This window comes from Malurus melanocephalus, unplaced genomic scaffold, assembly GCF_030028575.1.
Source record: "Malurus melanocephalus ecotype Western Australia unplaced genomic scaffold, MMel_1.1 scaffold_576, whole genome shotgun sequence".
Taxonomy (NCBI): domain Eukaryota; kingdom Metazoa; phylum Chordata; class Aves; order Passeriformes; family Maluridae; genus Malurus; species Malurus melanocephalus.
Genome location: NW_026623808.1, coordinates 89,688 through 104,948, shown reverse-complemented (window position 1 = coordinate 104,948; position 15,261 = coordinate 89,688). Strand labels below are relative to the sequence as shown.

At 40.2% G+C, this 15,261-nt stretch overlaps 2 protein-coding genes across 4 annotated transcripts in view; both read left to right on the top strand.

Moving 5' to 3' along the window:
• ATP13A3 (ATPase 13A3) overlaps positions 1 to 3,561 on the top strand; it is a 53,646-nt gene extending 50,085 nt beyond the window's left edge. For 2 of the 3 annotated variants that reach the window (XM_057382604.1, XM_057382603.1), the window contains 2 exons: positions 604 to 693; positions 2,149 to 3,561. In XM_057382604.1, the coding sequence (XP_057238587.1) occupies positions 604 to 693; positions 2,149 to 2,346 (288 nt within the window). In that variant the 3' untranslated portion in view covers positions 2,347 to 3,561. The remainder of the gene's footprint in view (positions 1 to 603; positions 694 to 2,148) is intronic. The other variant, XM_057382605.1, reaches the window with a different exon arrangement.
• Positions 3,562 to 3,637: 76 nt separating this feature from the next.
• GP5 (glycoprotein V platelet) lies at positions 3,638 to 13,734 on the top strand. Its single transcript, XM_057382606.1, has 2 exons — positions 3,638 to 7,444; positions 10,533 to 13,734. Exon 2 carries the CDS (start codon positions 10,559 to 10,561, stop codon positions 12,485 to 12,487), a length of 1,929 nt encoding a protein of 642 aa, XP_057238589.1. The 5' UTR covers positions 3,638 to 7,444; positions 10,533 to 10,558; the 3' UTR covers positions 12,488 to 13,734.
• The last annotated feature ends 1,527 nt before the right edge of the window (positions 13,735 to 15,261 follow it).

Sequence of the window (15,261 nt, the reverse complement as noted above, 5' to 3'; positions counted from 1 at the left end):
TTGGTTGTCAGGTTTGCTCAAATCTCTTGAGTCCACTCATGCAGCTGTATGAGGATAACCAGATGTACTTAACATAGTAAACTTCTGCCCTGTTTTAAAACCTGGAATGATGCCTACCAAATTGCTTCATTCCTGCTGGTGGCTCAGCTTTGTCACCCTACTGCCACTTACCTGGAATGTCACTGGTTTAAAACCAGACTATGAACAAAGCACAGCTCCAAATCGAAACACACCGTAATGTTAAAGATGGTTTATGGGGAAACTGCTCTAAGCACTCATGTCTTCATGTGGTGCTTCACAGATTTTTAGAGTATTGAAACACATTAAGAAGGTATATTTATGATTTTTACCCGTATCGGTAGATGCAGTTTTGGTCATTGTTGCTGTTGATTTAAAGTGCATGTTCATATTCTTAAATGGCATGTGAGCACTTTAGGAACGAAGATATTTATCACAAAAGTACCGACAAGTAGCATAAACTCAATTTTGCTCTGAAGTAGGTATGCCTAACGCACTATTGCAGGTTTTATTTGTAATGTGCACACTAACAACAAATGATCATTAGTTTCTTTAACTCTTCCCACTCACTGTAATGTCTCACAGAATGTCCTCCTTGATATGATCCTTTGGAAGGTTGTGTTCAATCGAGACAAACAAGGAGAATCTCGCCTCACCATACCCCAGCCGCCTCAGGTTGGAGACGAGTATTTTGCTCTCATCATTTGGGTGCATGTGGCTTAATTTGGTTTTGTCTCTTAATTATCTATAAGTGTCTGTTGCTTTATCTTTAGCTTAAGTCTGCTTAAATTAGATTTCTGTAAGAAGAATATTAAAAGGAAAGACTTCTGGGTTTATATTTTTTTCCGTATTGACACTTAAAGGGTTTAGAGTGCGTGCAAGAACTGTGAAACAAACCTAGTGGATTGCTTTGAGACTTTCCTCACTTTAACTAAAGTTTGAGCATTAGCAAATTTTATTTGTGGTGTCACAAGTTAGCATGCTAGGACTGGGAACATCTTGATTTGCTCAGAAGCAATTAAATTAAATTAATTTGGTTTGGAGTTTTAGATCATTGTCTGACAGCAGTAATTTTAGTATGTACAAATGAAACAAAGTAAGATGCCAAATGAAACTACACTATTACTATTTCACATGATTTAGGACACTGAAAGATTTTTCAGGTGACCATGAGTTTTGGTCTATTCTGCCCCTCTGCAATCAATGCATGAAGGAAATCCATGTGAATTCCATAAAAACTATCTTTATTAAGCCTGTTGGCTTATTACTTTTGGCTGATTGTGCATTTGTGCTTGCTAAAATCACAATGGTTTATTTCTCAGCACTAAATTTTATTAAATGTACTCATTTTGGATTTACACTTGTCCTTCTGAGGCATTTGTAGAACAAATTGTGTTCACTGAAGAATGGAGGCTTGCATTTGGTTCAGTTCACCAACTGATAGAAATTTAGAGCTTGATGAAAACCATAGAATATATTACCATTAAGATGTCAGCCCTGCAGTGTATAGGTGCTCTCTGAGACATGAGAGGGGTTCAGTCTCAAGAATGGTGTTTCTCCTCCCCAGCTAATTAAATTGCATACATATGAGACTGGGAGAGGAAGCATAGGAAGGAAGACTTTAAAAAGACACAAATTATTAAACTTAATAGCTATTAATACCTGCAGTATTTAGTTTTCACAGTATTAGCAAGTTAAATTCTGTTACTTTTCTCTGGCTGCCTGCCTTCAGTTTAACAATTTATGGCTTAAGAAATGTTTTGAGGCTTTGGGAATTTGCTTTCTGTAGAGCAGGTTTCTATTCTCCAGTAGTAAAATCATTTAATGTTGCCTATTCTATCTGTGATTATTGAAATGATTATAAAATGTGCATAAAAAGCGTTGATGGTCTTAGATATTATGATAATGTAGAATACTTGCTTTTTCTTAATGTTTTTTGAGTGTCATTGCTACCATAGTGTAGAAGAGGTGACACAACAGAAGAGTTCCTGTTCCACAACAGGTTCATTGTGACAATGAAATAGTAAAGACTAAAATAATAGTTTTTTTTCTAGTGATTTACTGTATTGTTAGTTACATTATTTTTTTTTCTTATGATAATCCAGTTTTCAAATCTGTTCACTTCTGCAGGAGGCTGGGGACCGCTGTGGAGTCTGTTTCCTTTCTTCCCTGTTGGGTTGTAGAGAGAAGACACCAAAAGCCAAGTATATGCACCTAGCTCAGGAACTGCTGGTTGATCCAGAATGGCCACCAAAACCCAGGACAACAACAGAAGCAAAAGTACCAGCCCAAGAGAATGGTTCATATCAAATCATAACTGTAACATAGCAGTGGATCTTGGTGGCATGTATCTTCAGTAGTATTCAGAAGAATGTAATTTTAAGGCTTTATTTGAAACTGCAGTGTGCTAAATGTCAAATTCTAAAGCAGATATTTCCAACTGTTTTGTCTCTCTGAATACTAAATTCAGAGCCAGGTGTCTTATGGCTATACATTTTAAAAATGTAGGTTACCTTAGGCAGAACAAAAATGATTGTGTTTCCTTCCACCTTCTTTCAGATTTCATTGTTCCTAAATGAGATGCATTTGAAGGTTTAAACTGCAGGGCAGTTAGAACAGGTTCACATTATTTGCCTGGAGTATCTTCATAGTTGTTCTAACCTGCTTATCTGGGCATGTGTTCATGTAAACCCTATAATGTAATGGTTTCATGGCTGTACTAGAGGTGCATAATAACTTAGTCATGGTTTTGGGTTTTTTGTGTTTGTTTTTTTTTAGTTGGTTGGGGTTATTTTGGTTGGTTGGTTTTTATTTGGCTGATGAAAAGTTTTGTGTCCAGAACAGTTCTAAAGTTTATGTGTGTGTACCTCTAAGTTTGTCCCTACTAGTAAGGAGTGTTTCCAGGTGTAATGTTTAGGTTCTAAGTTCAGTTCTTTAGTCTGCCACAGCAGGAATTGGGAATGCTGTAGAAGCAATATGCTCTGTCCTTAAGAAATAAGCACATTGCTTTCATGTGGATTCTTGACTTTTTTTCTAGCTAACCACAAGGAAGAGCTTAGGTGGCCTCCAGGGGAGGAGTCATTTGGCTATGCTGTAAAGTTTTTGGAGAAAGAAGGATGGRGAATCTGAACACTTTCTTCTCTGTCAAGTTTTATTACATTTAACTATGCATTTCTCCATAGACCTTGCTTTTTCCAGAAGAAGGGTTGCATTTTATCTTTGTGGACCATGTTTTGTTTTTTTTTTTAAATCTAAAGATAATTTACCCATATACCTTGAAGTAGTAAGGTCAGAGTTACTACTCCAAGGGATATGGGAGTGGGAGGGAAGTCTGTTGTCACATGCCCATGCTTGGGATCTGTGCACGTTAAGGACACAGGCATTTCAAAGAGTCTGCCAATGTCCTAAGCATTACATGTAGCTGTATGAAACAAAATTAAGAGAAAATAGAGCTAAAGTCTGTCTTGCTGCAGAACTGTAAGGCTTATGCAGATTTTATTTATTGGGAAAAAAAAAAAAAAAAAAAAGAAAGAAAAAAGAAAAGCATGCCTCACCACTAATGCTGCTTAGAGCACTAGGGGTAGCCATACATCATTTTGCCATGAGGCAGCATCAGAACACAAGACCACTAGAAAAATAGTCTGCAACAATGTAGAGGCAGACAGTGCTTTGACTTACAAGACTTAAAACTTTTTTGTTGCTTTTTTTTGTTGTTTTTTGGCTTTTTTTTAAACCATAGATTACTTATTTCCAAACCACTGTCACCTTCATAAATGTTTGGAAAAGTCTTCTTTGGTGTCTTTGGGAAGATGATAAATACTGAGTCTTGATCAGTCTGTTTTTGACCAGATGCAGCTGACTGGTCCAGACACCTYCAAGCTTTGGGAGGGGATCTGGCATCTGGAGAAGTCATGATTCTGTAGAGATCCTTTAGAGAAGGAATTTGGGTCCTTTAGAGTAGTCAGGGAATGAGGGCCCCAAACTCACTGGCCAGCTGGGATTGTTTTGAAGTGTGTATATTCTGATGACGGAATTTGAGGTTTTAATGTTAGGGATTTTGTTTTCTCTTTTTTCCTTTTTTTCTTGTTTTTCTGGATTGTCTTGTTTTGTTTTGTTCTTTTAAATTCCTGTGGAGACAATTCCATTCCAGCCTTGTTTTAATAAGCAGAATTTTTTGGATCAGGCCTAATTCCCTTGTGCTGTTCTGTATGGCAGTATGGACAGTGTGCCCTGCTGCTCATAGAATCATTAAGGTTGGAAAAGACCTTCAAGATCATCAAGTCCAACCATTAACCATGTTAATGTCAATCATGTTGTGGTTTCTCCAGTGTTGAATATACTGTGCCAACAGGGAATTTAAAAGTGGTGCTAAATGGTTTGGAAGACCTTTTCCTAGAACTTGGTTGTTGAAGTTACTGCTCCTCATAAAGAGTRTGCATATGGTGTACTATCTTCCAGTCCAGCTGTCAACTCTTTTCCTGATTTCTGTTGTTGTTGTTTGTTCTTGAGGACTGGAGCAGAGGGAAAGGGGAAGTGGTTTTCTTAGCATTCATTCAACAGAGCAGTGTTCTTATTATCCTGGCTTTGTAAGGTCATAAACATTGAACAACACTGGTAGCTTTTAAGGGGTCTGCAGTTGTGGACTTGGATAAATTAATTAGTCATGAACCTGCGTCAGTTGGCTAATTTCTGCCAATGTTGATTTTACAAAACCTTTGTAGCATGGAATAACTGATGAAGAATAATTCTTAGCTGCGTAAGTAGTATTCAAATCAAAACAAAAATAATATTTTAGTTGAAAAATGTTGTGAAGCTATGCATCTTGGACCTGGGAGCTGTGACTTAAACGCATAAGCTTCTGCTTTCATTTCATCGACCATTTTAGATTTGCTGTTCCATGAGAACTAAAAGAAAATATTTGTGTCTTTCCCTTTTATATGCATTTGCTTAATCCTTTCCCTAAACTGGTAATTTCTCTCRGCTTGTTTGGTTTCTGAAGCTAGTTTTTCAGTCTTATTCTAGTTTATTAGACTTACCTAGAAAGTGAGGAGGAAACAGCTTATTAAGGTGGGCTTGTCTTCGGAGAACATTTTAGGGAACCCTTTCTAAAACAGAAATTGCCAAGCRTCTCCACTTAATTGAGTGACTCATGGCTCATGAGTGCAGTAAACTTGAATGTTTTGCAAATGGGAGCTCGTTTCCTCCAGGTCTGCGTTCAGGGTTGGTAAATGTTCCTGAGGTTGCATGCTTGAGCTCTGACGCATAGTCAAGAATAATAAATCAGCTTTTCTGAGAATCTGTCTTCKTATTGCAAGTTCAGCCACAAAATAAGCTTTTGCATTTTTTGCAATTATTGGGATTTATGCCTTCCTGCCCAAGAGCTGAATTTGACCACCTATAATTTTTCTCATTTTGAGCAGTTTAGTTTTTCTGGTTTTCAGAAATGCAGCAAACTAGATCTGCACTAGTGTATTCAGTTTCTGTTTTCAAGTAAGATGAAATTCATTTTGTAGTGAAAAAAATCTATTCTAGTGTTCATCTTGGAAATCTAAATTCAGATGAACAGACCAAGTTAGTGAGCTCCACTAGATACTGGGTAGACATTTTCTTCCTGCTGTATATTTTGGCCTTATGTTGAGRAGTTTGATTTATTATTAAATTATTTGTGTATGCAGACTTTAATCTGTATGTATTTTATTTTGATGTATTAGGATTTGTAAATATTACTGATTTTTAAATATTATTTATGCACATACTTAAAGGACTGGTCTATCCAGAAAAGCAATTGCTAAATAATAAAYGTTACTTTTTAGAAATAAATTACAAGATCATGAAATTGTATATCCCTCAGGGTTATTTTTAAAGGTTTTTTTTCCTTTCCCTTCAGATTCAATTAGCAGTAACTCTAGTGTCATGTATTATAGAACTAAATCTACTGTAAAAAGGAAATGCTGCAAATAATGCTTGAATAGAAGCGGCTAAAAAAACCCACAGAACTGACTGTCCATATTCRTCGTAACTTTAAATTGGAAACTCTTACTGTTGCACTTTTTAAAAGTTGTTGGATTTTTAATTCTATTTATTTTTTTTCTTTCTTCATGAAGGTTGTGCTGAACAGTCATCCCAAATTGGGTAAATGATCCTGTACTGTATATGTGTATGCAGTATAATACTAATAAGCAGATGTGGAGTCCTTTTTATGCTGCAAATTTTTAATGCTTATGTTGGTCATCACAAAATGAGAGAGCTCAAGTCCTGTASGATTTCTCCCATGAAATTCTGAATTGTAAACTTAGGGTTTTGTATGTCTAAGGGAAAGCTGTGGGTTTTTGACAATTTTTAGAGTCTTGAATATGTTGATTTTATATACAGTAAAGCTTCAGGTTTTTAAAACTATTTTCAACAAACTGCAGCTTGTTTAATAATTATGTAAACCAGAAACTACTTAGTTTGTCATGAATTCCTCAAGCCTAACACAGATTAAAATGTTCATCATTAAAGCGCTCTCTAGAAGCTCAGCTTCGTTTTTATTTTTAGATCTGAAATGATACTACATCTTTGTATTTAAAATATGTATTGCTGCTCTAGAATGGTACCCTGTTGTCAAGAGGCATACATAACTGTACAATAGAATTGTAAATAGACTTGTAAATCATTTTTGTGACTGAAGCTCTTTGAGAATAAAATTAAAATGAATGGATATTTTAACTCTTCTCATTAGTTTCATGAAATTGTTCTTAATTTTTCTTTATAAAATTAGATGCAAAGCTTGTTGAAGAACACATATTTGTTCTGTGTCCTTGATGTGAGGGATACCTTGTTCAGCACCGCTGTGTTTTTGCAGATGGGGTGGGAAGGGTGGATGCTGTGTTAGTGTTCTGCAGTGGGATCAGACTGACTGCAGCTTTACCTGGTGCCTTATGAGAGCCATTCTAAGGCCAGACCTTGTACATGTGATAGCAACTTGTTCCACCCTCGGTTATTCAGATATTCCTTCTGTTTTGACACGAGGGAGGCRTGATCTGAGCTGTCACCATTGTCATGGTCATCTTCAGAAAAAGCACGTGCAAATGAAGATGTCTTTTCTGCCCTGTGGCTCACCTTCCAGTGAATATGGAATGCCCAGTCATGGCCAAAGCACATTATTTTAAACTTGAAGACAAGATACTTAAAATACCTTTTACTTAATAACAAAAACTTACTCTTTAAATTTTAGGCTTCTATTTTTAAAACTTGGCTTTTCTGTTTCAGATATTTCAGGATTTAGGTTTTGTTGGCCTGCCACTCCAGAAGACTTTAAGGACAAACGGGAACCAAATATGTCAACCTTAGCCAAAGCATTAAGTAAAAAAACCCTTCATTTTTTACTGAAACTGCTTTGATTCCAATCCTGCAAGGAAATATAAGTCAGARCACCTTTGTGAAGGTACGAGCACTTGTTTGTTTGGAGTGGATGTGTCCGCTTCTTCAAAACCTGTGTACCAGACTGGTGAAACAGTCTTAACCAATTTGAAGTTTCTGAACACATTTCACATTGAAATGTAGATTTCTGACTKCACCCAGATTTCCTTTGGCTTGGCTGAAGCACATACTCAAATATCATTGTCAAAGAAGCTGCAAGTGGGTTTTATGCTGTTGTGTGTGTGTGTGACTTAGAACTTTCTCCTGTTCTGTGACTGGTTTCAAGACCTGCTTTTGGAGTTACATGCAACCTGTGGAAGTTGGTTGCTTGCACAATTGTAGGCAAAAATCTGCTCTGAAGCTTAAAATATTGTTTGGCCTTTGGCCTGTCTCAGTAAGCAGGCAGATAGGGTTGAAGTGTTATCTAGAGGATGCGTTTTGTTGTTTTACTTCCCATTTAAAGTGCAGTGTCATGGTGAAGCCTGATTGCCTGCTCTGCTCCTTGTAAGTTCCTTTAAAAAGCAGATAAGTTTCTAAGGTGCAGCTCAAAATTCCTTTTTCATGCTTGTTTGAGTTTAGGAACCTGCAAGACAGTAAAAGAGGTAAGCACCACTGTAAGCAATACATGTGCTCAGTGTTCTATTAAACTTTACTTCCAACCTGATTGGAGACTTTTAATATAGTAAMAGTATTAATGTGTTGCTTCTGGCATCCTTTTGTAGTTTTGAGAAATATTAAGGGGTGGCTGAAAGGGAGAGAGGTTGTAGACCAGGCCATGGTAAATGAGCAGCCAGGCTGGTGCTGTTTCTAGAATGCCAGGTGTCTCAGGTGAGGGTTTGAGAGAATTTTAATGCATGGGAATGTATAATTGTGATCTTTGTTGTGGGTATTACTGTATTCTGTACTGYTAAAATCTTTAAATATACTGTTAGCCTCGCTAGGTGTTTGAGACCCACAGGCTTCTTCAGTTCTTGTGCCAGCACTTGTAGTCTTCATATCTTACGAAGAATTTCTACCATTTCATTGAYTGTTTATAAAAACTAGTGCTTTCTAGCATTTCTGAGCATTAATCTTGTTTTCTTGTATACTCTCTTATCTTTTCCTATAAGACCAGGAAAACAGACATCATGAATCTATGATCTAGTGCTAGTTTGTTTCTGATTTTACAGTCTGGCCTGTATCATGCCTTCTGGGGTACCTGCATTTGCAGTTTCTAGCATAACAAATTGGGGGTTTTTTCCCACATTTGGTTCTCTAGATCCTTATTTCTCTTGTCTCACTGAATCCTGTAGTTCTGCTGTGGCCTTGAGTTAAGTTGGTGCAGGCTGAGATGCCAGTCAGGGCTTGAAACAGAAATTTCTTAGTGTGTGTCTGTATGGAGGGTTCTGTTCATGGGGATAGGTAGGATCAGGGACAGGCGGAGTTACAAATATTGAGRTAAAAGCATCACTGGCTTATGAGACAGAGTTTTGGGGTGGAGAAGATTACTAGGAGGGCGAGATTCTCTGAAAAAAWTTTTGTTTGGCATGTCAAAGACATTTGGAAGAGTGAAATCATGCTCTTTTTTTTGGTGATGCGTATGTCTCATTCAATGAGTTATGGAAAGCCCACTGAGATCTTTTGTGGCATTGTGTTGCTGGTTGTTGATAGCACTAAGTGCCATGTCCTTCCCTTCCTGAGGSAGAGATGGAGATTTTACCAGACTTCAGTACTCTGCACCTAAATACAATTTTTAATTTTTTTATAGCTGGTTTGGATCTGATCTGCAGCTGGTTTTGGTCTATAGTGGTATGTTCTTGTCAGCAGTTCAGGTACATGAGAAGCTCTTGTCCCTCCTGACTTGTTTAAGTGATGGGGGTTGTACCCRTGTCTGTCTGTGGGGTTGCTATGGGAAAGTTTCATCCTTGCCCCTGGAAAGGGGCTGTGGGGATGGAGCCCTCCTCTCCCCYCTTGTTCCTGGTGCAGAAGGCTCCCACGGTGTCAGATATTCCTGTTATGTCTGGGGAAGTTGTGTAGCTRTTCCAGCTGTTCCAGCTGCTGCTTATTGTGCTGCTGAGCCAGGTGCTTGACATCCAGGTTTCTGATAGACTTGGACTTGTTGATTTAATGAAGGAAGTATTTCYAGACTGTGGGCTTGTTTGGCTTGCTCTTTTAAATATTGCCATTTATAGCTACAATGATTGCTTTCCTGTTCCTTTCTTCGTTTGGACATGTATGCAACTTTCCAACTTTGTGTTGTGTTTCATGCAGACCTACCTTTATTGCTACAGCTTTCCATCTAAATGGGTGAACTTCTTTCCTCTCATTTCACTGTTTTTGATACCACTGCTGATAGCTCGGTATTGTGCTAAGCTGTTGAAATGAGACTTGTTGGTTATCAGTCTCACTACTGTCCTATGCCACATGGGGTCTTCTGTGTTATTTCAGGCTGTGTCAGAAATAGCCTGTTCCTTCTTGTGTGTTCCTGGGCTGTTCCAAGAAGCCATCACTTAAATCATGTGTCAGCATTTTCAACTGGACGATGCTGTTTTGCTTTTCGCCACTTAAAATACAGGACAACCTTTTTACCTCCATTGTCTATTTTTGCAGGCTAAGCTTTGTTTTTAAACCTCAGATAACTTACAATAGAAAAACACTATGGCTGCAGGACCTTTTGATAATTTTTTTAAAATATTTTTGGCATGTCATTTAGTATAATATACTAAACCTTGTCTAGTGGAAGATGTCCCTGTCAGTTGGAAATAGATAATCCTTAAAGTTCCTTCCAAAACAAATCATTCTGTGATCCTGTAATGCTKCTCTGTTCAAATAAATTCATATCTTTTGACTACTTAGAGTTGATCATAGTTTTTGTATACTTTTGTTATAGTTAACTGGTACAAATACAAACAAGGAATACTTGATTAACAAAAGTAAGTTTATCTGTGCTTCTCAGTGTAAGCTGAGCACTTTAGAAATATTCGCAGTCAACAATAAAAGAGATTTTAAAGTCTGCTTTCAAGGCAAGGGAAATTTTGCACACATTTGCAGGTTTTATGATACAATCTCACATCTTTGTGAGCTGCTAAGTTACCTGTGATCAAATCCTGATTCTCTCTTATCTCTTGCAACAGCTGATGTTTCTGGCACTTCAACAAGGATGTTGGTGTTTCATTTGTCAGTGATGATCAAGCTTTTCTTCCASTTGGAGGCATCTGTTTGTCCTGAGAAGTGCGACTGCTCTTCAAAAAATGCAATTTATTGCTCTGGCCCCCACATAAAAGACCTGGAATCATTAAATCTGCCTTGCAACATGACAGCAATTCACATAACAAATGCTAATGTATCGTACCTGCMGGATGTTTTTGCGAGGATGGGGGACCTGCAGCATCTCATCCTGTCTTCAAACAACATTGCTGTGGTTTCACCAATGGCTTTTAAAGGCTTGGGAAGGCTGAAAGTCCTCAAACTGCTAGATAATAAACTGGCTGAACTTCCTCCAGAAGCATTGGATGACATGGTACAGCTTCAACAACTGATCATTGAAAATAACAGGTTGCAATCCATCGAGGAAAATCAGTTTGACAGACTGGCTAGTTTGCAGGAGCTTTACTTGAATAAAAACCAACTAACTGCACTTCCCAGTGGTGTGCTGAAGAAACTCACCAAACTCAGAGTACTGAACTTGTCAAGAAATTACTTATTAGCACTGCCTAGGAATATATTTAGTGCATTAGCCAGGCTTGAGAGACTGATGCTGTATATTAACAGGCTGTCTTCAATAGAGTCTGGTGTGTTTGATAGCCTGAAGGAGCTGCAGGAGCTTTTCCTGCATTCCAATAACATCCATTCCATTGCCCCTGATGCATTTCATTGTCTTGGTAAACTGAGAACCCTGACACTGTCCAGAAACAGGCTTCAGGTGTTGCCTTCTGGGCTCTTTTTGCACTTGCATGACCTGTCTAAACTGACCTTGTACAGGAACCCACTGAAGTCTCTTCCAGAAGTATTGTTTGGAGAAATGAGGCATCTTGGTAGCCTGTGGCTGTATCACACAAAGCTCTCAACAATACCAGATTTTGTGTTCAGCAACTTGACAAATTTAGAGCTTCTCGTGCTGAGTTTTAACCCAGAGCTTACRGTTCTTCCTAGGAATGTATTCAGTGGCCTGAATGAACTGCGGGGCCTTTCTCTGCATACAAGTAACATTTCCAGTTTGCCAGAGGGAATCTTTCTGAGCCTTCAGAAACTGCAGAACATTTCCCTCTTTGATACGAGGCTTGAGGTTCTTCCTAGAAACCTCTTTCATAATCTCAAGCARCTCCAGAAAGTTTACCTGAATGGTACTAACCTTCAGTGGCTTCCTGCAGACTTCTTTACTGCTTTACCTGAGCTGGAAGACGTTGTCCTTGATGGCAACCCTTGGAAATGCGATTGCCAAATTCTTGGCTTCCGAGATTGGCTTCAAAAGAGCATGATGATAGTTAAAAATGTGCCATCCCTAACGTGCCACAGCCCAATGGCCCTGCAGAATATTCCTCTGGTGTCTCTGAGCATCGATGACCCAGAGTGCCTGGCAGCCACAGCCATGACACATCAGACATTGAGCTCATCTTACTCCCAGACTCTGACATCTCCTGTGACAGAGCACTTCACATCCTCTGGGGAGGCTGCTGTAACAATGGTGTCCGACGTGGAAATCATCAGCACACCCACATCACTTCCTCCTGCARCTCCAGGTTTTACCTACTCTCATGTTGAAGATGTCAGACAACCTGGGTTTCATTTCTCAGATGTTCCAGTCCAAACTTCTCCCAGCATTGTAGCACGAACCAACAGCGTCAGAGGGACAGATTTAACTACTCTTGTCTGGTGGGATGAATTTCCAGCCCACAGCAGTGCTAAATCCTATTTTAATCCCAGAGTTACTTATTGCCAGCTGTTCTTGTGCCTTCACAGTTTGATTTTAGCACTCCAGATTGTAGTCATTGTGCTCAGTCTGTATGTGATGGGTAAAACCAGGCAGCTCTTGCACTCCAGAAATATTCTTGCTCACCCTGTAGTTCTGATAAGAATAAKAAGAAGATAGAGAAATCTAGCCCAAGAAAGAACTAGAAGTGGATGCTTTTGGAACATTTGAGCAGTTAATACTCAATTCAGATCTGGATTACAAATATTCRTAGCAAAGACCATGAAGACCTTGTGTTTACAACAAAATGGAAATGAGTTCTATACATCTCACAGCATTTGCCAAGAGTGGCTGTAATCACTGTAAAATTGCTACAGCACATGGTGCACAAACCCAGAGGGTGAGATGAAAGTATCTGTGGTCACCTCAACACGTGTGCTGTGGGTTTCCTGCTTTGCACTGCAGCCCTGTCCCTGCCAGAGGCTGCTGCCTGCCAAGTGGAGTGCCATCAACACAGGAACCCTTACGTAGGAACAGAGCTTCAACYGTGCCTCAGAGATTGCCCAAAGTACTCCAGGGCTTGGACCTTATCTGCCTTATACTGCCTGCTATGTTTTGTCCCTTTACTGAGAAAACAAATGGTATTTTTGGGAAGAGATGCTGGGAAGAACCTTTAAGCAACAGGGATGTGGGCAGAATGGTGTGGTGCAAGTGTCTTAACTTTTGCTTTCTGTCCTCAGCCGCTTTCCAGGATGTGGCATGAGGAAGGGGCAYYAATTAAAGCTRACAGCAGAGGAAGATGCTGAGCTAGGAAGTATAATCGTGATGTATTTTATTGTTTGCTTGGAGGTTTTCTGGAAATTTTGTAAAATTACTACAACTCTGAATTTTAAGTAAACACTTTCATCCTTAAACTTTGGCCAGTGGTCTGAAAAAACAAGGTGTTACTGGTTCATGACGCAGGGAATCTTGAAACCAGAGCACCAGGCAGATGCCCAGGACTGAGGATGGACTCCACAGGGATGAATTGGTTTGAGAGCTGCTCTTGACTGAGCTGGGAGAGAAGGGAATGGTCTCTCATGGGCTTGGCTAGGAAAACAGCACCGTGCRGCCGAGGGGCAGGGAGCCTGCCTGAACTGAAGGCTGTGAAGTTGTCACCTCTGTTTTGAAGTTGGCTGGGTAATGTCCACAAATCCATCAGCTTGGAGTGTGCAGTTGCATTTTCAGTCTTACTATTTTTTACCTTATATCATAGTGCTATTCTCATCCTCTTCAAGTGTTGATGTGAAAAGGCAACTATAAGGCAATAGGGTGTGTTTGTCTTTATACTAAAATTTTATTAATATTTTGAATTGTCTGAACATTTTAGTTCATAACTAGACTGGTAGTGTCAGCATGCCTGTGCTTTGGTAAGTCTTGGATTTAACTATTAGCTTTTATCTACATTGTAGGACTTTGTTTTTTCTGAAAGCACTGATGTTGTGCCTTAAAAATGTCTGGGTGTGGTTCCCTGGTTCCTTGGGCTGGAGAGCCTCTGCTCCAGGAGTCCTTTTTGTAGCCTTACTGACTTTCTAACTGTTAAGGACTTTCCTAGATGGCCTTTAAATGCACATGACAGACTTGAGGTGAAGAAAGCTTGCTTTTGCTGCAGGTTTATGGCTGGTTCCCTGCTGTGTGTTACTCTAGGCAGTGAGAATAAACTGTGACTGCTTTGTTTCAGGATGCTCTGCTGCTGCTGGGTTTAAATTCCTCTTCAGGCTGTGAAAAGAAACAGCGTGCTTCTGTGGTGTTAAATKATGGTTGTCTTGCTGGTGAGCTTTACGAGAATTTAGCAAACCTGATTAAATGGGAGTTAGAGCCATGTCTAAAGAAACAGAAATGCGAGTCACTGCATGGTGCAAAGCAGACTGTGACTGCATTCATAAACAGACGCTCCAGAATATTTATTGCAATGTATTTGRGAGAAGCACAAAACCAACAGGAGGCTTTCTCGGTGGTGGTGCTGCGTGGTTGCATGTAGTGTTTAGGAGGAGACAGTTGTTACAAATTTAGGATCTGGTTGGACAGCTGTAATGACCACTTAGTGCTGTGCCAGCCCCAGCGCTGTCGCACGGTGCCACGCAGGCATCTGCTCGCAGCAGGCAGATCAGCTAACCAGGACTGGTGAGGAAATGGTTCTGCAAACCGTGCTGGTGACCTTCCCCTCAGTGAAGGAAGTGYTCTCCGGGCCCTTGGATGCACAGTGCCTCATTTCTAAGGAGAAGCGCCTGTTTGCTCATGGTACGGGGCAGCACTTTGATGAGCAGCAGGGCAGCTCCTGCTGCCGCCTTTCTGAACCCTCCTGGGTGCCCTCCTGGGTGCCCAGCCCTGCAGAGGAGCCAGCTCTGTCCCCACGCTGCTCCTTGGCTCCRCTGCAGCCACTGAACTCCGGCTCATGGGGACTCTGGCACAGAGCTGGGACAGTCAAGTGCTAAGATGAGGATGATTCCTGTTTCCAGGATGATTCCACTTCACACGCTGTCATCGGGCTTTCCCCGCGCTTGAGCCAGACGGGGAAGTGAAGTCATCASACAACAAAAGGCTGCAGAGATGAGTGCCTGGGGTGGCTTACTAACTCTTCCTCTGAGGTGGATTGTTTTGAGCTGCCTCTGATTCATTGYTTCTTGCCCAACAGAACTCAGCCCTTCCTCAAAAACTCCCTGGCTGAGAAATCCAAGGATATCTGTGTTTATACCCCATTTCTGTTTTTCCTGGAGAAGGGATAGTCTTCCAGCTCAGCACGATGCAGCTGTGGCAGGCAGGAAGGCAGCAGGCTGATCCCCAGACCCTCTCTGGACAGCCCTGCCTCGCTGCTGCCTCAGGGATTTTCTGTGCAGGGATTTTCTCAGTCCCCACAGCCCACGCTTCTATGATCTACTGCCCAGCCTTTGCCACCAGGGTGGGCTGGGAAAAAC